Source organism: Cnephaeus nilssonii, assembly GCF_951640355.1.
Source record: "Cnephaeus nilssonii genome assembly, chromosome: 4".
NCBI lineage: Eukaryota > Metazoa > Chordata > Mammalia > Chiroptera > Vespertilionidae > Cnephaeus > Cnephaeus nilssonii.
Window position 1 is genome coordinate 43,302,965 of NC_137075.1, and position 24,510 is coordinate 43,327,474.

General features: G+C 40.1%; 1 protein-coding gene across 2 annotated transcripts in view; it reads left to right on the forward strand.

Moving 5' to 3' along the window:
- BUB1B (BUB1 mitotic checkpoint serine/threonine kinase B) overlaps positions 1-24,109 on the forward strand; it is an 80,135-nt gene extending 56,026 nt beyond the window's left edge. For both annotated transcript variants that reach the window (XM_079768052.1, XM_079768053.1), the window contains exons 13-23: positions 4,548-4,608; positions 4,726-4,831; positions 11,805-12,079; positions 13,359-13,492; positions 14,159-14,299; positions 14,848-14,948; positions 16,102-16,251; positions 17,463-17,605; positions 20,668-20,839; positions 21,831-21,937; positions 23,323-24,109. In XM_079768052.1, coding sequence (XP_079624178.1) covers positions 4,548-4,608; positions 4,726-4,831; positions 11,805-12,079; positions 13,359-13,492; positions 14,159-14,299; positions 14,848-14,948; positions 16,102-16,251; positions 17,463-17,605; positions 20,668-20,839; positions 21,831-21,937; positions 23,323-23,554 — 1,622 coding nt within the window. In that variant the 3' untranslated portion in view covers positions 23,555-24,109. The remainder of the gene's footprint in view (positions 1-4,547; positions 4,609-4,725; positions 4,832-11,804; positions 12,080-13,358; positions 13,493-14,158; positions 14,300-14,847; positions 14,949-16,101; positions 16,252-17,462; positions 17,606-20,667; positions 20,840-21,830; positions 21,938-23,322) is intronic.
- The last annotated feature ends 401 nt before the right edge of the window (positions 24,110-24,510 follow it).

Consider the following 24,510-nt stretch of genomic DNA (forward strand, 5'->3'; position numbering starts at 1 on the left):
TCTGGGTCCCCTGGAGGGATGTCCGACTGCCCGTTTAAGCCCGATCCCGGTGGGATCGGGCTTAAACGGGCAGTCGGACATCCCTCTCACAATCCAGGACTGCTGGCTCCCAACTGCTTGCCTGCCTGCCTTCCTGATTGCCCCTAACCACTTCTGCCTGCCAGCCTGATCACCTCCTAACCACTCCGCTGCCAGCCTGGTTGATGCTTAACTGCTCCCCTGCCAGCCTGTTTGCCCCCAACTTCTCTCCTCTGCCGGCCTGGTCACCCCTAACTGCCCTCTCCTCAGGGTTGATCACCTTCAACTGCCCTCCCTTGCAGGCCTGGTCCTTCTCAACTGCCCTCCCTTGCATGCCGGGTGCCTCCCAACTGCCCTCTCCATCTTGTAGTTGCCATCTTGTGTCCACATGGGGGCAGGATCTTTGACCACATGGGGGCAGACATATTGTGTGTTGGAGTGATGGTCAATCTGCATATTACTCCTTTATTAGATAGGATAGAGGCCTGGTACAGGGGTGGGGGCCAGCTGGTTTGCCCTGAAGGGTGTCCCAGATCAGGTGGTGGTTCCCTTGGGGCGTGGGTCGGCGTGAGCAAGGGGCCTGTGGTGGTTTGCAGGCCAGCCACGCCCCCTGGCAACCCAAGTGGAGGACCTGGTATCTGGAATTTATTTTCCTTCTACAATTGAAACTTTGTAGCCTGGAGCGGAGTCAAGCCTGCTGCTCCTCCGGCCGGCAGCCGTTTCTGTTTGAATTTGTTTACCATCTATAATTGAAACTTTGTAGCTTGAATGGAGGCTTAGGCCTGCAATGGCTCGCAGAAAGCTTGGCTTGCTCTGTTACCTGGGAAACCTTGCTCTCTGTGGCTGTAGCCATCTTGGTTGGGTTAATTTGCATACTTGCTCTGATTGGCTGGTGGGCGTGGCTGGTGGGCATGTCGATGGTATGGTCAATTTGCATATTGCCTTTTTATTAGGTAGGCTAATAAAAGCCTAATATGTAAATCGACCAACTGGCAGAACGACTGGTCGCTATGACGCGCACTGACCACCAGGGTGCAGACACTCAACGCAGGAGCTGTTCCTGGTGGTCAGTGCGCTCCTCTGGCTTTTGGCTGAGCAGCACTCAGCTGGCAAGTGCAGCAGTGGTGGTGGGAGCCTCTCCCACCACCTCCACTGCAGGCGGGTAGTAACGAGAGAGGGGTCCCAGACTGCAAGAGACCTGGACTGTGAGAGGATGTCGGACTGCTGGAGATCGGGCCTAAGTCAGCAGGTGGACATCCCCCGAGGGGTACCGGACTATAAGAGGGTACAGGCCAGGCTGAGGAACACCCCACCTCCTCTCCCCCCCCAGTGCACGAATCTCCTGCACTGGGCCTCTAGTAGGAAATAAAAGCAGGGAGGAACAGGTTAAACAACACAAAAGGATGTAATTGGCAAAAAATTTCAGCATTATGGAGCAAACAACCCAGTTTCTTTAACAATTTATTTTTTAAAAATTCTGCCCTAACCGGTTTGGCTCAGTGGATAGAGCATCGGCCTGCAGACTGAAAGGTCCCAGGTTCCATTCCAGTCAAGGGCATGTACCTTGGTTGCGGACACATCCCCAGTAGGAGGTGTGCAGGAGGCAGCTGATCGATGATTCTCTCTCATCGATGTTTCTAACTTACTATCCCTCTCCCTTCCTCTCTGTAAAAAAATCAAGAAAATATATATTTTTTAAATTCTATGGAATAAAAGTGACTTGAGAGACATTTTATTTTATTTTACTATTTATTTAATTTTTAGAGAGGAAGGGAGAAGGATAGAGAGATAGAAACATCGATAAGAGAGAAACTTCGATCGGCTGCCTCCTACACACCCACCACTGGGGATCGAGCCCTCAACCCAGGCATGTGCCCTGACCAGGAATTGAACAGGGGACCTCTTAGTTTATGGGTCAATGCTCAACCATTGAGCTACACTGGGCGGGCTAAGAGACATTTTAACTAGTCACAATACATAAATCTTATTCTGCATTCTCAGTTCAGACTTTCTCAAAAATTTTGGTAAAATGTGAAACTTTTGATTGGATAGTTGATGTTCAGAAATTGTTAATTCTATAGTTATGACTCATGCTTTGAGATTATGCTTTTTAAAAAAGAACCTCTCATAGAAATACATACTGAAATTTGTATAGATGAAATGATATGATGTCTTGGATTTGCATCAAAATAATCTGGAGTTGGGTTGAGTTCGGGGAGTGTGGTAGTGGTAGGGAATAAAGATAAACAAGATCATCCATGTTTAGATAATTATTAAACTAGAGGCCCAGTGCACAAATTTTTGCACAGGTGGGGTCCGGCTGGCCCGGCCCCAGTCAGGGCACACTGGGGCTGGGCCTGTCGAGAGGAGGAGATGGCGGGGCCAATCAGGGCTGGATGGAGGGGCTGTGGGCTATTGGCTATCGGGCTACTGGCCCACCCCCGAATGGGGTGGGGGGTGCCGATTGGGGGCCAGCAGCATGGGGAAGGGGCCATGGGTGGTTGGCCAGCTGGCCCTGTCCCTGATTCGGGTGCGGGGCCGATCAGAGGGAGGGGCTACGGGCTGATCAGGGTGGTGGGGGCCATCAGGGGCAGGGCCGGCAGGGGGAGGGGCTGCATGCCAATCAGGGTGGTGGGGGCCAATAGGTGGCGGGGCTGGTCAGGGAGAGGGGCTGTGGGAGGTTGGCCGGCTAGCCCTGCCCCCTATTGGGGTGGGGGGGCGATCAGGGGTGGGGATGGATAGGGGGAGGGGCTGCAGGCCTATTGTGGTGGGGCAGGCTGATCGGTGGCGGGGCTGGCCGGTGGAAGGGGTGGGGCGTTTGGCCAGCCAGCCCTGCCCTTGATCGGGGTGGGTGAGTCTGGTAGTGGGCAGTACTTATTAAAGGACTAGAGGCCCGATACAGGAAGATTTGTGCAAGAATGGGCCTTCCTTCCCCTGGCTGCCGGCACCACCTTCACTCTGGCCGGAGCAGCCTTTCCGCTCCAGCCCGGAGCTGCCTTTCTGCCTTCCCACGCTGCCCAGAGGCCCAGAGCAGCTGGGGTGGTGTGGAACGCCTGTGTCATCGCCATGGCGATGACACAAGTGTCCCGCCCCACCCTCGGCCACTCAGTGCCTGCCTATGCAAATTAACCCGCCATCTTTGTTGCGTTGATTTGCATACTCCTGATTGGCTGGTGGGCGTCATGAAGGTACAGTCAATTAGCATGTTACTCTTTTATTAGGTAGATGACACTTTGGTTGAATGGCCAACCAGATGACTGGACACTTAGCATATTAGGCTTTTATTATATAGGATACTTTTGAGAACAGTAACTGGGAAGAATGGGAAAGAGCAGGTTTGAGCAGAGGAATAAGTAAAGCTTCAATGCTGGCCAGGAATCAGCCTCAGCGAACCACATAGAGAGCTCTTGGGTAAATGGGGAAAAAAGGAGACATATGTACCTGATTCGGCTGGTTCGCTGGCCACTGTGGGCGTCATAGCGACCTGTTGTTAAGGTAGTTATGGTGTTACGGCCATTGGCTTTATATATATATATATATATATATAATCTTTACTTTTATGTGTTTGAAATTATCCTATATAATAAAAGAGAAATATGTAAATTGACCATACCTCTGCAACGCCCACCAATCAGGAGTGACTATGCACATTAACCCGGCAAAGATGGCAGATTAATTTGCATACACAGGCACCAGGCGGAGAGCAGAGCGGGAGAGCCGGCAGCTTGGGATGTGGCTCCCTTGGTCACTCCCCCCAAGCTGCCGGGAGGAGAGCAGAGTGGGAGAGCCAGTGCGTTGAGGGGGCATGGCTCCCTCGGTCTTTCTCCCCAAGCCTCTGGGCGGAGAGCAGAGCAGGAGAGCCGGCAGAGGCTTGGGGAGCTGGTGGCTTGGAGGACTTGGCAGAGCGGGAGGCCGTGGGACGAAGACAGAGCAGGAAGGGAAAACCAAGAGCGCGGGGAACACCAGGAATTCTGGGAATAGTAGTTCTGGTGGCAGCCCCAGGACCGGAAGAGGAAGCCCAGAACGCGGGGAGTACCAGAAATACTGGGAATTCTGGTGGCAGACGGATCTCCTAGACACTAGAGCAAAGTGAGCCTGGAGCAAGTTACTGTTGTGGTGGGGGATGGAGGGAAAGCAAAGGTGGGAGACATAAGTAAAATCAGAGTGTCTACGAAAAATTAAAGGGAAGATATCCTAAAACTTCCAGGAAATCTCCACCAATGAAGCAAAGAAAAGAAGGAATGCCTCTATTATTCTGTGAGCAACAAACCAAACTGTGTTGGGGTCTCAGACAATTCGCTCATATGATTGCAAAGACAGACAGAAACTCCCAGATTGGAGAGGGTGCAGGTCGGGCTGAGGAACCCACCACCGTGCACGAATCTTCGTGCACCGGGCCCCTAGTTCATTATAAAAAACAAACAGTTGCCTTTCTGCTTTCAAACAGTACAAAATATTAATTGATCTAGTTGCCTTGAAGAATAGAGCGTTTACTCTAAAGAGAATAAATCTAGTCTCTTTTTCTATAGGTCCCAGTGTACCTTTCTCCATTTTTGATGAGTTTCTTCTTTCAGAAAAAAAGAATATCAGGTTTGAGTATTTTTGTTCCATTTTGACACTTTAAAGTTTTCCATTTTTATAAATGAGAGTTTACTGTTATCTCTGTCAACAGAAAAATATTGTTAAATGGAATGTGTCTTTTTATAGTCCTCCTACAGATCCTCCACGGGTTTTAGTCCAACGAAAACCCCTTGCAGTTCTCAAAACTTCAGACAGCATCAATTCAAATGAAGATGTGTCTCCAGATGTTTGTGTAAGAAGTATTCCTAAGTTAATATAAATGGACTAGTGGATTGTTTCATTCAATTCTCAAAAAAAAAGTTTAGGTTTCAAGTGAAAATTAACTGACTTGAACAAAGCACTGGCCAGTTTTCTTCCCTCTCTCTCTGTAAAAATCAATTTTAAAAAGCACATGGAAAGATGCTTTTTAACATTATTAGTCATCAGAGAATCGAAACCACAGTGAGATACTACTTCATAAGCACTAGGATGGCTATAATAAAAAAAGACAGACAATAACAAGTGTTGGTGAGGATATTGAGAAATTAGAACCTTTATACATTGCTGGTAGGAATGTAAAATGGTATAGCCACTTAGTACAACAGTTTCTCAAAATGTTAAACATAGAGAGACCACATGATCAGAAATTCTATCCTAGGCTTATATCCAAGAGAATTAAAAACATATGTTAACACAAAAAAACTTGTACATGATTACTCATCGTATTATTCATGATAGCCAAAAAGTGGGAACCCAATGTCCACCAACTGAGGCATGGATAAATAAAATGTTGTATATCCACACAGTGGACTATTATTCAGGCATAAAAAAGAAAGAGGAACTGATACATCTTATAACATGGTTGAACCTTGAAAATACTTTGTTTAAGTGAGAGAAGCTAAACACAAAAGACCACATAGTATATGATTCCATTTATATGAAATGTCCAGAATAGGCAAATCCATAAAAAGAGAAATTAGCCCAGCTGGCGTGGCTCAGTGGTTGAACATTCATCTATGAACCAGGAGAGCATGGTTTGATTCCCAGTCAGGGCATATGCCGGGGTTGCTGGCTTGATCCCCAGTGTAGGGCATGCAGGAGGCCACCCATCAGTGATTCTCTTTCATCATCTATGTTTCTGTCTCTCCCTCTCTCTTCCTCTCTGAAATCAATAATAAAAATATATTTTCTTAAACAAAACAGAAAGTAGATTAGGGATTTCCAGGGAATAAGAGGTTAGAGGAGTTAGAGAGTGACTGCTAATGGGTATGGGGTTTTTTTTTTTGGGGCGGGGGGGAGGGACGGTGAAAATGTCCTGGAGTTAAATAGTGGTGATGATTGTACAACCTTGTGAATATGCTAAAAACCACTGAAATGTGCACTGTAAAAGGGTGATTTTTTTGGTATGTGAATTATATCTCACTTTTTTAAAGTGTGTGTGTGGGGGGAGTATTATGTTAAAAGCCTTAAGCACTTCTTTAAAAGTAACATAGCAAAGAATATTTGTTCTTTTTATATAAAATGCTTTATGTGGCAATAGAAGAGTTATGTGACCAACCATTTGACTTTAGTAATGTTCTGTTTTAACCACTATGGATAGTGACATGACTAGTTTATAAAAATTCAAGTCAAAGTAAATAACTTTTATCATTGACATTTCATTGAAGTTTTAAGGAAGAAAATCATCGCTGTCTTCAAACCAACATCTGGAAACTTGTCTTGAGGTGGAAGAAAATGGAATATGTTTAATCTGAAAATTTGACAGAAGACAAAGAGTGGCTATAATGATTAAAGCAGTGTATTCTCCATATCCTAGGGAATTAATCACTTGGGGAAACTTTTTAAACATGTTTTCCCCCATTTACTTCTTTATTGAGGTATACTTTACATCCAGTAGACTGTACACATTAATTGTACAGCTAGATGAGTTTTTACATGTGTGAATAACTTTGCAATTTCCACATAGATCAAGATGTAGACAATATCTAGCAACAGAAGAGACTAGGGAGCCATTTATGTCTGCAGGTGCTCAGGCCTCATTCTAGCTATACTGAATTGGAATTTCTAGGGATGAAGTCCAAGCATGTATTTTTTAAAACTAATTTATTTTTAATTTATTGGGCTGGCCAGTTAATAAAATAAGCACATATTTTTGTTTGTTTTAAATGCTCTCCCAGATAATTCTGATAGTTTACTGACTGCTATGTAAGGTAACGATGTAGAATAGTAATAATTATATACTGTGTTCCTGAGAATGCCACCAGAGAACATAATGAATGGATAGGCTGGATTTGGAGGTAGTAGTTCTAGGTTCAGCTGTTCAGAAATGGGCTGAATTATTAAAGGAGTCTATCTTAATCTATTGGGGTTTTATTTATTTATTTTAAAATATATTTTTATTGATTTCAGAGAGGAAGGGAGAGAGAGATAGAAACATCAATGATGAGAGAGAGTCATAGATCGGCTGCCTCCTGCAGGTCCCACACTGAGGATTGAGCCCACAACCCGGGCGTGTGCCCTTGACTGGAATAGAACCCGAGACCCTTCAGTTCACAGGCCGACTCTCTATCTGCTGAGCCAAACCAGCTAGAGCTAGTGTTTTGGTTTTAAACCTTTTACTTGAATTTTGTTAATAGATACCTATCAGAATTTCCTCCCTAAAAATAATATGTCTAAAGGGCCATACTAGGTATACCAGTTAATCGAATTTTTTTCAATAGATGGAGTTACACATATGTTGATATATATGGGATTTGATATGTATGCTATTTTGTTATATTGACAGCAAGCTTCAAAACTTCATATGTCAAACTTGCTGAAGATGTTAACATCATAGATATTTTACGCTTAAAAATGTCCAATTTCCTGCCCAAAAAAGAGCATTTGCGGGAAGTTTTAATTCATTACTCTATTTTGAATAGAAGTGCTGCTGAAAGTTGTTGTATACTTTGGGAAGTTTATGGTGAACATGCTCCATCTCAAGATACTTGTGAACGCTGGTTTAAACGCTTTAAAAGTGATGATTTCTATGTGAAAGACAACATCCAGGTCAACTGCAAAAGTTTGAAGACCAACAATTAACAAGCATTATTGGATGAAGATGTGTGTCAAACTCAAAAACAACTTGCAGAAAGATTAAACATTGCTCTGCAAACAATTTACAAGCAATGGGAAAGATTTTAAAAGAAGGAAAATGCGTGCCACATCAACTGAATGAAAGACAAATGGAAAACTGAAAAGTCATCAGTAAAATGTTGCTTCAATAGCACCAAAGAAAGTCTTTTTTGCATCGAATTGTGACTGGCGATGAAAAGTGGATTTATTTTGAGAATCCCAAACGCACAAAATCATGGGTTAATCCAGGTCAACCATCAACATCGACTGCAAGGCCAAATCGCTTCCGAAAGAAGACAATGCTCTGTGTTTGGTGGGATCAGGAAGGTGTGGTGTATTATGAGCTTCTAAAACCAGGTGAAACCGTTAATACTGATCACTACCGACAACAAATAATCAATTTGAACGCTTTGATCATAAAATGACCAGAATGGGCCAGGAGACATGGCAGAGTAATTTTGCTTCATGATAACACACCATCACACACTTCAAAACCAGTTAAAGACACATTAAAAGATCTTGCCTGGGAAGTATTAACCCACCTGCCATATTCACCAGACCTTGCTCCTTCAGATTACCACTTGTTCCAATTGATGGCACACGCACTTTCTGAGCAGCACTTTAAAACATACGAAGAAGTGGAAAATTGGGTCTCTGAATGGTTTTCCTCAAAACAAGAAAAGTTCTATTGGGATGATATCCACAAATTACCTGAAAGATATGGGAAATGTGTAGCTAGCGATAGACATTACTTTGAATACAGCACTTTTGATGTTTCTCTTGAAATTATCGTGTTTTCTTTGATTACAAAATCCGCCATTATTAACTGGTACACCTAGTAAGTCATATTTGCATAAAATGTATTCTTAGACTATAGATACCTATTTTACTTTAGTTTTATAATTTTTAGCCACATTTATTGATGTTGTTTTTTTAAATATTTTTATTGATTTCAGAGAGGGAGAGAGAGATAGAAACATCAATAAAGAGAGAGAATCATTGATTGACTGCCTCCTACACGCTCCCAACTAGGGATTGAGCCTGGGCATGTGCCCTGATCTGGAATCAACATGACCTTTGGTGCATGGGATGACACTCTCCCAACTGAACCACACATGCCAAGGCTAAACTCTCATGTTTATAAAACAAAACAAAAGCAGAACAAAGACAAATGGGGGGCTGTATCAGTGTTAATAGTAGTCGTCTCTTGGTGGCAGAAATGGGTAGTTTTGCCTTTTAAACAGTTATTTATATTTGATTGCTTCTATAAGAATCATGTTTGTTAGTTTTTAATAGAAAAAAGTCACTACCCTGTCCTCCCTCATCAGCATCAAAGTTTATGTTGTGACAGAGACTTGCAAAATCATGCCTTGATACTACAAAAGCCCGCAGGCCGATGCTCTGTCCACTGAGCCAAACTGGCTAGGGCTATTGTTTCTTTTAGATGTACCTCTCATCTCTACTTACAAATGTTATCAGAAATTTAAAGTATATGTCAAATTGATCATCTAGAAAATTAATATCTAGCATCCACAGGGGTTAAATGAAACAGGCACTTTTGTATACTGCAGTTAAATGTGTAAAGTAGTATAATCTCTTTGAGGGCAGCTATACCATATATATAAAGACCCTTAGTGTTCATAACCTTTTGTTTGATCTGATAATTCTACTTTTAGGAATTATTCCTAAAATATTAAGATATTCCTGAAGAATTAAATGTATAAGGATATTTAAAATAGTTGTATAATAGTAAAAAAACAGGGAATAATCTAAAAAAAATTGGTTGACTTCTGATAGACCCACAGTGTGATCATATTGTGTTTGTTTTTAACTGAATATTTATATACTCTTAATTGTTCCACAACATTATTTAGGTATTTCATGAGTTCAGAATCAATAATTAAAAGCAAGGTGAGCCCATATTTCTGCACTCTAGTAAAGGTTTTAGAAGGATATATGCCACACTGATATACAATGCTATGGTTTTTTGGGTTTTTTTTAAAATATATTTTATTGATTTTTCACAGAGAGGAAGAGAGAGGGACAGAGAGTTAGAGACATCGATGATAAAGAAACATCGATCAGCTGCCTCCTGCACAACCCCCACTGGGGATGTGCCCGCAACCAAGGTACATGCCCCTGACCGGAATCGAACCTGGGACCCCTCAGTCCGCAGGCCGACGCTCCTGAGCCAAACCGGTTTCGGCGCTATGGTTTTTTTTAAATCACCACCCAAGGACACTTTTTCCACTGATTTCTGGGAAGAGTGGTCATATTGTTTTTAAAGGATTTTTAATAGCACAGAAAATATGCTAAAAATATAATGAGTAAGAATAATATATACAGCCCTGGCTGGTGTGGCTTAGTTGGTTGAACATTATCCCATGCACCAAAGATCACTGGTTCAATTCCTGGTCAGGGCACATATCCAGGTTGTGGGTTCAGACCCAGTTGGGGTGCATACGGGAGGCATCTGATTGATGTTTCTTTCTCACATTGATGTTTCTCTCTCTCTCTTTGCTCTCATTTTCTCGCTCTAAAAAAAAAAAATCAATAAAAACATTTTTAAAGCATAATATATACAGTTGAACCTTAAACAACATGGGTTTGAACTGTCCAGGTCCACTGCTACATGGAATTTTTTCCAGTATACAGTTGGTCCTCCATACGCCCATGTTTTGCATTCACAGATTAACCAACCAAACAGTATTTTTCATCCGTGGTTGGGAATCTTTGAATGGGGAAGGCCAAATATATGCCTTATTCTATGCCATTTTACATAAGGGATTTTAGCATCTGGCAGAGGGAGGGGGTTACCTGAAGCCAATTCCCCATGACACCAAAGGATGACTTCTAAGTTAAGTTTTGGGAGACTCAAAGTTATCCAAGGGTTTCCTACTGTGCACGGGGAGAGGGTCTCCTCCCTTAACCCCACGTTGTTCAAGGGGCACCTGTACTAGCATATATTTCACTTGTTTTAAAATACTTGCTTTTTTTTTTTTTTTTTTTTTTTTTTTTTCCCCTGGCCGGGTAGCTTAGTTGGTTAGAGCATCGTCCCAATATGCCAAGGTTGTGGATCCCTGGTCAGGGCACATATAAGAAACAACCAATGAATGCATAAATGATAAATAAATGGAATAATCGATCTCAAATCAAAAAATAAAATACACTTTTTAAATGCATAGAATATGCTTGTTCATGTATCCCACCAGATATAAATCTATAGATATAGATAGGACAGCAGCGATTGTTTCTGGGGAGTGATAATTAAAGTGATGGGGAAGGTAAGGGTCAAGTGCAGGAGGGAGAATTTTTCACTATATGTCCTTTTAAATCCTTTGAACTATTTGACTTTATTTTTTAATATATTGTATATATTTTTAGAGAGAGAGGAAGTGAGAGAAAGAATGAGTGAGAAACACGGATGTGAGAGAGACACATCAATCGGTTACTTTCCATATGCACACCAACTAGGGACTGAACCCGCAACCTGGGCATGTGCCCTGACTGGGAATCAAACCAGCGACCTTTTGGTGCCCAAGACAACACTCAATCCACTGAGCCACACTGGCCAGGGCAAATTAGTTGACTTTTTAAAACCATATGTATGTATTACTTTTAAAGACAAAGACATTTTAAATATATTTTTTTATACTTTATATTTTGTTTTCCATATTTTCTACCATGATGGTGAGTTATTTTTAATAAAAATTAACTATTTGGCATAGAAGATTACTTAAAAACTAGTAGTATAGCAGATTACAGAACATTCTCTAGGCCAAAATAAGGATAAAAATAGTTTTAGCCCTTGAGTTCTTAGGTGAAATTGGTTGGGAAAATAACTATTGCCCAGTATTTTTCCTTTGTATGGAGATTCCTCATAGTGTATTTTTGATGAAATGTAGTTTGCTGTTTTCATGATACAAAACTTTTTTCTTCAAATGTTATGATGTGCTTTTTAAATTATCTTTTCTTAGAGATTCTGATATACTACTTCTGTACCCTGTGTTGAAAATCACATAGCTACTGTATGTCTCTCTAAGTAAAAAAGATAGGGCATCCATATGCTTATTGAAATATTTCAACTGAACTCTATTTGATTTTTATTTCAGGATGAATTTACAGGAATTGAGCCTTTGAGTGAGGATGCTATTATCACAGGTTTCAGGAACATAACTATTTGTCCTAACCCAGAAGACTCCTGTGACTTTGCTAGAGCAGCTCGTTTTGTATCCACTCCTTTTCATGAGATAATATCCTTGAAGGATCTCCCTTCTGATCCTGAGAGACTGTTGCAGGAAGAGGATCTAGATGTGAAGACCTCTGAGGACCAACAGACTACTTGTCGCACTATTTACAGTTCACCTCTCAGCATCAAGAAGCTGAGGTGATTGATGATTACAGGTTGCACAAACCAGGTTGTTAAAGTGCTCTCTTATTGTGTGTGCTAATCAGTTGTAGCAATTAATTATCATCTCTTACTACCTGTCAGGTACTGTGCTAAGTGCTTTGCATGATAATAGGATTCCCCCAGATAAAGTGTCAAAGGAATTTAGTAATTGATTTAAATATGCGGGTCAGAAAAGTACATTTTGATGGTTAGGAGACTGAGAGGCCCAGGAGGATCATGGTGTATACCTGATTGGGAGAGAAGACGCATTTATTTTTTTCCTTTAATATTAAGTTTAATAGTAGAATAACTTTTTTAAAATATGTATTTTTTATTGATTTTTTACAGAGAGGAAGGGAGAGGGATAAAGAGTTAGAAACATCGATGAGAGAGAAACATCCATCAGCTGCCTCCTGCACACCTCCTACTGGGGATGTGCCCGCAACCAAGGTACATGCCCTTGACTGGAATCGAACCTGGGACCTTTCAGTCCGCAGGCTGACGCTCTATCCACTGAGCCAAACCGGTTAGGGCAGTGGTCGGCAAACTCATTAGTCAACAGAGCGGCAAACCGTGGCTCGCAAGCCGCATGTGGCTCGCGAGCCGCAGTTTGCCGACCACTGGGTTAGGGCAATAATAGTAAAATAACTTGATACTAACTTTGGTTAGGCAATTAGAGATGTATTTTTAAAAAGTATATTTTGATAGAGAGGTGGAAATGAACAAAGAATAATTAGGAGGGAATGGCATAGAGAGCCAGAGACTAATAAGCCTTATGATCTATCCATATTTAAAAGTTGGCTAATTTTAGCAAACTTATTCCAGCTTCAGGAATATTCTTAAGTTTGCCAATTTTTGTTTTTAAACTGCATTTTCAGACTTTTTTTCCAACAAACTTTTTATCAGATTTGTTAGCATGTTTTCACCCTGAGTGATGTTGGTTTCCCTTTTTCTTGATCCTTTCTTTTTTGCAGAGTAAAAAATCCAGAGAAGCAATCAACAGGAAGAAAGTTAGTGTCTATTTCAGTTTTCTCAATCGTTTAGGATAGATATAGAATAGGCATTTACTATAGATTAGACAAATAAAGCGTAAGTTTAGAAATTTAATGCTAGGTATTGCTTGTTAAGTTACCTAGATTCTGATTATCATTCTACTTTTGTTTCGGGAAAATAATGGCCTTTGAAAATGAGACTATTAAATATCAAAATGTTATATAACAGATAAAATTGACAGGTATTTTCCCTATGAGGATTGACTGATTTGTAATTCTTTCAGCCCAATTATTGAAGACAGCGGTGAGGCCACACATTCCTCTGGCTTCTCTGGATCTTCTGCCTCAGTTATAAGCACCTCCTCCATCAAATGTCTTCATATTCCTGAGAAACTGGAGCTTACTAATGAGGCTACAGGTAAGTACACATATACCACTGACTTGTAAGCAAACATCTACATCCATGTGTAGTGCACACTTATTTATCTCAGCAAACTGAACTGTTTTTCTTTCCTAGAAGTTTCCATAAATTGTGAATTTCTAAAGTAGATTAGTACTAACAGAACATCCTATATAATAATAGGCTAATGTGCAAATTGACCTAAAGGTGGAACAACCAGTTGCTATGATGTGCACTGACCACCAGAGGTCAGACACTCAATGCAGGAGCTGCCTCCTGGTGGTCAGTGTGCTCCCACTGGGGGAGCGCCGCTCAGCCAGAAGCCCTGAGCTGGGCTTACAGCTGGCGAGTGCAGTGGCGGTGGCAGGAGCCTCTCCCACCTCCACGGCAGCACTAAGGATGTCTGAGCAGGCCTAAGCCGTCAGTTGGACATCCCCCGAGGGCTCCCGGACCTTGAGAGGGCACAGGCCAGGCTGACAGACCCCCGCGCCACCCCCCCCTCCCCCGCCCAGTGCACGAATTTTGTGCACCAGGCCTCTAGTAATATCATAAAGACCCGAGATAAATGAGTTTTGTTAGGTTACCAGTATTGATCATGCAATCTTGTTTTTCCCCCTCCTCTGTTATAATACTCATTTTAGGTTTTTTGGGTGTGTTTTTTTACAACTTCTCCTCTTCCCCCAGAAAACCCCATTCAGTCACCCTGGTGTTCACAGTATCGCAGACTACTACTAAAATCCCAACCAGAGCTGAGTGCTTCTGCAGAGTTTTTTGTAGAAGATAGACCAATGCCTAAGTTGGAAATAGAGAAGGAAATTGAACTGGGTAAGTACCATTGAATGCATGTCCTTTTGTGTATGACAGTGTACAAATAAGTGATTATTTTTGTATTTGAGCTTGATGCTTTTGAACAATAAATATTTCTAGATTACAAGAAACAGAATCATTGATAAGTTCTTGTCCTACTAACAATAGGAATTCTGTCTTCCCTTTCAGTATTTAATAAATGATTTTTTAAAATATGTTTTTATTGATTTCAGAGAGAGGAAGGGAGAGGGAGAGATAGAAACATCAATGATGAGATATAATCATCTATCAGCTTCCTCCTGCATGCCCCCTTTTGGAGATCAAGCCTGCAAACTTGGCATGTGCCCTGACTGGGAATCAAACTGTGACCTCCTTGTTCATGGCTCAATGCTCAACCACTGAGTCACACCAGCCTGGCTAACAAATGATTTTGAAAAGTATTTTAGCTGCTACTAACTGACTAATTACAAGGTGCTATTAGCCCTTAAACCAGGAAGTAAAAGCTAGGGGCCCTATATACAGTATATTTCAGTGTTTTTTAAATGAAATCAAAACCTTCTCAACAGATAATGAGGATTATTGCATTAAACAAGAATACCTAATATGTGAAGATTACAAATTATTCTGGGTGACACCAAGAAACTCTGCAGAGTTGACCATAATAAAGGTAGGACTGATTCCTTGTCATTACAATTACCTTGTAAATAAAGTGAGTTGAAGCAATAACTGTGTCCCCCTGGTACCATCAAATTCTTTGAATAGTCTGTAAGCTTCTTATAGGAAAATCACTGATGCTTCAAGAAATCACTCACCATTACATTCCAGGACCAGATATCAAAAATAAGAAGCTATTGTGTAACTCTTAATACGTCCAAACATACTCAGTATTCTGTAATTTTATCTTCTTGGGAAAATTTGAAATTTTCTGCCCTGCTCCAGTATTGACAAGTTACATTCTAGACTTCACACACACACAATATTATTTTGAAATTTTCATTCACCATCATCCCAGGGATTCACATTACCTCATTCTTAGATTGGATGCCCAGTTAATTGGATTTCATTTTTTCCTTCTTTCTTGGTTTAAGCCCTCATGCTTTAGTAGCTTCCTGAGAAGAGATGTATGGAATGTAAGTTTTTTGAAATCTTACATTCTGAAAATTTCTTATTCCACATCTTTACTTGATTGGTAGTTTGGATATTAGAATTCTTCATTTAAAACACTTTTTCTTTAGAAATTTTTTAAAAATATGTTTTTATTGCTTTTTAGAAAGGGGAAAGGAGAAGCAGATGGTCTTGTGGCATAGATTTGGTTGCTCTCAGCTCTTTTGTTATAGATTTACTAGAAGCCTGATGCACGAAGATTCGTGCTAGAATGGGCTTTCCTTTCCCTGGCTGCCGGCACCACCTTTCCACTCTGGCCCAACCCCTTTCCGCTCAGGCCCCAGAGTCGCCTCTTTCCACTCCGGCCCCACCTTCCCATGCTGCCCAGAGGCTCTGAGAGACCAGGGGTGGGGCAGAACGCCTGCGTCGTTGCCATGGTGATGATGGAAGCGTCCTGTCACTCAGCGTCTGAGTATGCAAATTAACTGCCATCTTTGTTGGGTTAATTTGCATATCACTCCTGATTGGCTGGTGGCGTAGCGGAGGTACGGTCAATTTTACATGTTTGTCTATTATTAGGTAAGATACCTTTCAAAACATCCCTTTACTATTATTTCTGTTGGGGTATTAGAAGGGCTGGAGGGAATGTTTTTAATCTGCCGACAATAACCATAGATTCTAATTGCTCTTATTTTTAAAATATCATTTCTTACTAGGTATCTTCTCAAACTATCCCATGGGACTTTTATATCAACCTCAAGTTAAAGGAACGTTTAAATGAGGAGTGTGATTATTTGTGCAGCTATTATCAGTACCAAGATGGCTGTATCATTTGGCACCAGTATACAAACTGCTTCACCCTTCAGGTTTGCAATAACATAAAAACAATTTCAAGTCCTCAAGTAGAGAGATTTGTGTTCCATTTAGCAAAAGAATTTAGTACAAAATTCTTGTTAATTCTCTAGAAGTAGACCAACTCATTATAAATGAAAAGCATTGATCATTTTCTTTTCCCAAGTTATTTTGACTGAGACCTCTTTTAACTTATATCAATGTTCAGACATATACAAAAGTAGATAATTGTGTAATGACCCTGTCATCTATGATCATCATCAGCTCATGGTCCCTCTTGTTTTAAATTCCTGGTTGGTTGATTCCAATTTCTCTGCCATGTCTGGTTTTGACACTTTGTCTATCTCTTCAAATTTGGGTTTTGCCTTTTAGTATTCCTTGTAATTTTTTCTAGATAGCCGATATGATATACTGGGTAAAAGGAACTGCTGTAAATACCTTTAGTAATGTGGTGATAAGGTGTGAGGGGAGGAAGGGGGAGCATTGTATAGTTCTGTGGTTTATGTTTTTAGGAGCCTATGTCTCTGTGTTTCTGTCCTCCCCTACCCCACCTCCTTGTGTGGAACGGGCTAGCCGGAGTGGGCTGGAGTTGGCTTTCCCTTCCCCGGTCTGGCAGGCTCTGGATAACTAGTTTCCCGTGAGGCAGGCCCTGTGAAGAACAGAGCACTCTGGGCTATTTCACATGGTTTCTTCTCTTCTCCTCCTGCAGAAGCACGAGAGACATTTTTGCCACTATTTACTGTGAGAACCTGGTCTAGCTCCTATAGTAAATGTTCACAAAAGTGTGGATCTTTGCTTACAGATCCTAGAAGAGTTACAGAGCTTTTTACTATGACCCCCACTGGATTATGTTTAGAACCCAACCACATGTAACATTTTCTCTGTAATGTTCTTAAGAAGGTTTTGCTGCATATTTTGACTGTAGTATGATTTCCCTAAATGGTTGGAATAAGGGTATTTTAAAACTACCATTTATAGAACACCTTTTATGGGCCAGGTTTGTCCTTAATGCTCTTAGTCCATTATTTCATTACATCCTCACAAACAATCTTATAGGAGAGCAGTGTTGTTAAAACTGGGACAAAGGCCCAACCTACAAAAGAGCCCCCAATTCTAGTACAGAACAACAAGAAAGAGGACAAAGCAGCAGCAAGCAAGGTATTGAATATAAGTGCAGTCACCCTAACTTAAAAGACAGTGAATTTTGTTGTCCTTCTATCTCCAGGATCTTTTTCAACACAGAGAATTGATTACCCATGAAATAACGGTGTTGATTGTTTATAACCTTTTGACAATAGTGGAGAAACTACACAAAGCAGAAATAGTCCATGGTGACTTGAGTCCAAGTACTCTGATTTTTAGAAACAGGTTGGTCCTTTTCATTCTTTTACGCTTCTGTTAGCTTTCTCTCAAACATAGATAGTTGCCATTTTCTTTTGCCTTTCAATAAATGCTACATTGACAAACACAGTATGTTAAGAAAATATTTGCTACCTAAAAATCAATAACCATTTAAACAGTCAATAGTTTAAAAGAATTCAAAGGAAAAAATTATTTTGGAAATACATTAATTCAGAAAAAAATAATTAACCACTCTGAGTATTGTGATGATTCCTGTCAAAAAGAAAATAAAATATGAATATTTTGGGGAATGTAAAGTAGATTGTCCAGTCTTTCTTTGAGTGGGACCAGTACAAATCTAGTGAGTATGCTAGCAAAACCAAGGCACTGCTTAGTTTCAAAGACCAAAGCTTAAGTCAGGCCAAATTAAGGCAATTGCCAAGGGGAATAGGTAAAAACCAGAATACAAATGCAAACTATGCCATGAAAAGGGGCTTAGTGTTCAAATTAAACCCAGCTTAGCCATCAGGTTCAAGGGGTAAGTGGAGAGCAGGAAATAAGAAATAAAGCCCAAATACTAAGAACTGATAAAATATAGAACACATTAAGGCATGTACAGTAGAATACTACTTGGCTATAAAAATACTACTTGGCTATCACCTTTTGTGATAGCATGGATGGACCTGGAGAGTATTATGCTAAGTTAAATAAGCCAATCAAAGAAAGACAGATACCATGTGATCTCACTTACATGTGGAATCTAATGAACAAAATAAACAAAAAATAGAAATAGACTCATAGATACAGAGAACAGACTGATAGCTGTCAGAGGGGAGGGGTGTTGGGAGGCTGGGTGAAAAAGGTGAAGGGATTAAGAAAAAAGAAAACCATATATATATAACATACAGACACAGACAGCAGTGTTGTGATAGCCAGAGGAAAAGGGGAGTAGGGGGTAAGTGGAGGTAAGCAGAGACATTGCTTGGGGCACTGGGAGCATGATGCAGTGTGCAGATGGTGTTTTATTGAGTTGTACACTTGAAACCTATATGGTTTTGCAAACCAATGTCACTATTAAATTTAATTAAAAAATAAAGAACGAACATATTAAGGCATGAACAAGGAAGGCATAGTCCATAGTTTTTGTTTTATGGGAAGGACTAGAGGACCAGCATACCTTTGTAGTGATTATTGGTCTCATGGTATTTGAGTAAAGCAATTTGGTTTAAAGATGCTTTGTCTGCCCCAACCCTGTGTCTACCCCAACCTAAGGTACGCAATTAACTTTCTCTGAGGCCACTGATATAGATAAAAGCAGCAATCATTCTTTACATTTCTCCTGATTACTTAATCTGTAAGAGAAGACTCAATTCAACTCTAAATTATAGTTGGTATGGAAATTAAAGGACCCCCCCCCCCCCCCCCGTATATTTCTGCAATTATAACCAAAAGAACTGGAGCATCCCACCTTCTTTCCTGAGATAGCAGAATCCTAAAATCTTCCCCAGGCATAATACAGCAGCATTTCTCATCCAGGGCACCAAAAGTATTTTGGATAAGATAATTCTTCATGCCGGTCTATTCCAAACATTTTAGGATGTTTTATGTCACTATTCTCCCATAACTGCCCCACCCCATCCAATTAAATACAACTTATATTCCCCCAGCCATGTGACCACCAGACTCCCCCCTCCACCCCCTGTGTTCCCAATGTGAAAACCCCAGGTATAGTTTTTATTTTCACTGTGTTTCACAACACTGAAAGTTTAGAGGATAATGATAGAGTTCTCTGGTCTACCGAAGTTTTAAGCAAAGGGATATTCAAAGCCTTTTAAGGATTGGGCATTTGTGCACTATGTATTTAGATATCCCTTCTTTTTGTCACGATTTGTCAAATGTGGTAGGAAATTTCATATACATTCAAAAGGATTTAAAAGAACCTTTTGAAATCATTTAATGCAGTGCTTATATATATATTTTTTGTGACAAAATGTGATCCAAAATAGTGAAATGCCTTGTCCAAGGTAACAGTGAGTGGCCAATTAGAGAGTGAGGAGATCTTCCTGCTTCTTTTTATTAACCTAAGAAACATTTTTCCTATCTCTCCCAAGTTTTAAAATATCTAGAAATTACAATTTTGTGATGGCCAAAACAGTTGCATCGTATAAAATGGGAGCAAATATAAATTTTAAGGTAAAATAGATCGTTCTGTGCTGTAGGCATACGTAAGTGGTTTAATCAAAGCCTGTATTTAGGAATAGAGGACCTGTCACCAATGTCAATCAGGGATTGGAGGGAACTAACTGAGAAAAGCAGAGAGACAAACACAAAAATAATCCGTTCTTTTCTCTCACATAATAGTTCCTACATCTCTTTGAATAGTAGCTTTATTGCATGGAATAGATAAACCCAAGGAAATAAAATTAATGGTGAATTAGTGCTACAAAATTATTTTTCTGTTTGTTTTTGTTTTAGGAAATAAGGGTTGAAATAAGAGTAAGGTTGATTTTGGTGTTAGTTTAATAAAAAACAGGATAGATTTCAATATAGGTAGCATTTTACAAAAAAAAAGAAGTCCTATATTTTCCGTTAAAATCTGGGAGAAAGGAACCTGAATGAAAATGAAAACTTGGAAAATCTAATCTATAGTAGTAAACAGAAAGGTTATGACACCTGTAAAAGCTTAATTTTCTCCATCATAATTCTCATCAGTGTGTAAATAAATCATTGCTTTTGTATGAGTTAATATGTACAGTGTAAGGCAGAGGCCTGCACTCTACCCTCAGTACTCACTTATGGAAACTTGATCAATGTTCTGTGGTGACCATGCACTATGGTTTAGATACTAATGTTTGTGTCACTAAACTAATTTTGACAATCCCCACTTGCCCACTTGGGTGGATAGACACTGCCAGTGCTCCTACAGGTGTAGTTTCAAAACTAACCACTGGGGGGAGCTGTTGGCATAGCTAAGACACACCTGCAATACCTCTTTTTTTTTTCTTTTTCTTTTTTTTTGTTTAAGACCAGCATGCAGCTTCTTTCATGGCCTATTTTTTATTATCTCTTTCTCTTAAATCTGGGCTTAGAATCTACGATCCCTATGATTGTGATAAGAACAATCAAGCTTTGAACATAGTGGACTTCTCCTACAGTGTGGACCTTAGAGCACAGCTAGATGTTTTTACCGTCAGCGGTTTTAGGACTGTACAGATCCTGGAAGGACAAAAGATCCTGGCCAACTGTTCTTCTCCCTACCAGGTAAGTGTAACATAAGCCTGAGCAAATATGGAGAGGGTTTCTTCATCTCTCTTTTTAGATAAGCTGTGAAAGCTAGTGTTTACTAATATTGTCTCTCCAGGAATAGATGACCTAATTTTCAAATATCATCAAGTCAAGCAAACTATACCATTTTTTTGCCACAACATTAAAGAATATACACAGACACGTGCAAACCCATGATTAACTCAGTAACCTAAGTGTCAGGACTATTTCTAGCACTTATCTATGTAGTAAGTCATTCTCTGTGATCTCTGTAAAATAAGGATAATCTGCTCTGTGTACATAAGAATTGTGAGGATTAAATTTAAAAAATATAAAGGGAACATTAGGACAAATGTAAAGTGTTTTATACATTATATGCACAGCCCTTTCTGACTCAGTTCTGGACAGATAGCATTTGCTGATTCATTATGTAGCATGAACCTGAATTAGTCATATGGACCACGTTTAGATCACAGCTGGAGTCCATGCAAACTCAGTACATCTACAAATTTGAATTTGATAGTCCAGTTGTTTTTGTTACCTTTTGTTCTTAAGGATAGTTGCTAGAGTTGGCTCCATTGATCACTTCTTTGGGGGAGCTTCTCCCTTTACTGTAAGGGTACGGGGCAGTCTACTAAAATCTATGTCATAAAATAACTTTAATCACTCCAGTATCTTTCAACTTCCTATATAAATAAATTGCCATGAATCCTGGTCTGTGTGGCTCAGTTGGTTGGAGCATTGTCCTATACACCAAAAGGTGGCGGGTTTGATTCCCAGTCAGGACATGTACCTAGGTTGCAGGTTTGATCCCCTGTCGAGCTGAGTGTGGGAGACAACCGAACAATGTTTCTCTCTCTCCCTCCCTCCCCCTCCCTCCTTCTCCCTCTTGCCTTCCTCTCTCTAAAAATAAATAAAAATAATTAAATAAATTGCCATGATAGTAGCAGAGAATTGTTTTAGCTGATGGTGCTTTTTGTGATTTCAGGTAGATCTGTTTGGTATAGCAGATTTAGTACATTTACTATTGTTCAAGGAACACCTACAGGTCTTCTGGGATGGGTCCCTCTGGAAACTTAGCCAAAATATTTCTGAGTAAGTATTGGTGATTTCAGGGTCTTTGCCTGCTCAAATAATTTTCTTTTTCTATTGGGTGCTCTCTCTGCTTTGGCAGCCTTCGTTTTCTTAGTCCCAATGCCATGATTCCATTAATTTCAACAGTTTTTATTAAGTATCAGTGGAGCACCTAGGACAAAGGAATTGGTAATTAAAAACAAGAAACTATTCAGACTTCAGGACATCATTCTAGACCTAGATGTATCATATAGACTGCAATTGTAGTATTGAGCCTCTTAGTTAGAAATGTTAGTAGATACATTTCATGAAAATAATTTTCTAACCAATTGGTGTTAGTGTTATACCCCTTTTTAATAGCTGTTGTTATCAAAAGTTAATAACCATCTCTTGAAGATAGTTAAATTTCTAAATTATATACTAATTGTAGACTATTATTTAGTGAGTGGGTAGAACCAAAGCAGAGAACTGAATCTCCTTTGTGAAGAAGTAAATGCTCTTTTAATAAGAGCTACTTGGTCTCAGAACTTTAGTACTCCCTCAAGTCTGATCATGAAACTTATTAAATACCCCATGTTTCACTTTAGTTTATCAGAGCTAATAACTTCCCAGAATAAGTTTACCAAGGTATCACTGATCTATTCTTTGGTTTTAAAAAATCAGTGTTGAAGATTTAACACTCCTTCTCCTTCATTCTCCATTCCCAACAATTGAATTGCATTTTTTTCTTTATTTAATTTAGAATTTGGCCAATCTTATTTGCCTCCAACATATACTTTAAAAATAGGCTTGAAATATAACACAAGACACATAGGATAGTTTCAGGTGCCTCCAGTTGTTTATGATCCTAGGTGGGTCTAACACAAACACAAACAGGTGGGGTCAGTTGGGATTTCCTAACAGCTCTGCCTTATAAAATAGTGGCAACTTCTCTGATTTGAAAAAAAAAAAAAAAAAAGTACAAACATCATAGACTAAGCAGCAGTTACTTCAGTCAAGCTTAGGATTCTCAGAGGATTGTGAAGATAATAAACCACTAGGTAGGGGGAGAGATTCTATAGTCTTTCTAATGACCTAGACTTTAGGAAAGTTAGAGGAGACAAAATTCATTTTTCTTCTATTTGTAGAAGAGAAGTGCTGCATCTTAGTAAACAGAGGAAATTTATTGGTTTAAATGAGAGACTTTTTTCTTTTAAGTGCATTGTATTATGGCTTTTCCCACTATGATAGTCTTTTTAAGTTTCACCTTGGACTTCCAAAGTGCTATTTGAATGATCTCTAACCCTAGAGTTCTAGGCATTACCTTAAATCATATGGTACATAAATGTACCACTGAGTTAAACACAGAAAGAATTTTAACTTTTACATGCCTAATATTGACAGAAATGGTTTTTATATATTTTTAGGCTAAAAGATGGTGAATTGTGGAATAAATTCTTTGTGCGGATTCTGAATGCCAGTGATGAGTCCACAGTGTCTGTTCTGAGGGAACTTGCAGCAGAAATGAATGGGGTGTTTGACACCACATTCTACAGTCACCTGAACAAAGCTTTATGGAAGGTAGGGAAGTTAATTGGTCCTGGGGCTTTGCTCTTCCAGCAAGATAGGCAGTCAAGTCTCTCACAGGTTCCTGCCTAAAACCACTGGTTCTGCTGTAGAACACTAGACCTGTCTATGCTATAAGCTACTCTAGGATGCATTTAGATACACTACCAACACTTTCTGCTTTTTGGTAGTGGTGTACTTCTAGGTAACTGGCGGTTTTTTTACACAGTAATGTACCTACTCTTCTTGTCAAACTTTAACAAAGAACTGTTTTATTCTAAATGGACTCCATGTGAATAGGTACCTTGTTGTCATTCATTGCATTTGTCTCTACTTTTCCCTTTCATAATTTGTGATGTGTACCCTTCTGATCACTGTGTATTTTGTAAATAATAAAATAGTATTTGTTAAATTTGTGCTTCTAACATCTCATCTACTTTTTGCCAACTAAGATAATAAATGGCTTGGTTTTGTAGACAGGAGCTGTTTTACCATGGAAATTTATATATCCTATATTTGGAACTGTTATGATAGGTTCGTAACAAGACAGTGGCCAGACATTTCTTTAGGTGTTCCTGACCTTTCACTAAGTGGTCTAAATTGAAAAGTAGATAAAATATTTACACAAGGCCCAATTTTCTTAACTTTCAAGTGGCAAGATTATGTTTTCAATATATCTTAATTAGAGGCCCGGTGCACGAATTCGTGCACCAATGGGGTCCCTTTGCCTGGCCTGCGGGATTGGGCCAAAACTGGCTCTCCAACCTCCCCTGAGAAGTCCCAGATTGCGAGAGGGCGCAGGCCAGGCCGAGGGATGCAGGAGGTTGGCCAGCCAGGGAGGGACTGTGGGAGGGCTTCAGGACGTGTCCAGCCCATCTCAGACACAATCAGCCGGACCCCAGCAGCAAGCTAACCTAGTCAGAGTTTCTGCCCCCTGGTGGTCAGCATACATCATAGCGAGTGGTTGAGCAGCCTTAGCATATCATTAGCATATTACACTTTGGTTGAACAGATGACTGGACAGTTAGCATATCAGGTTTTTATTATAT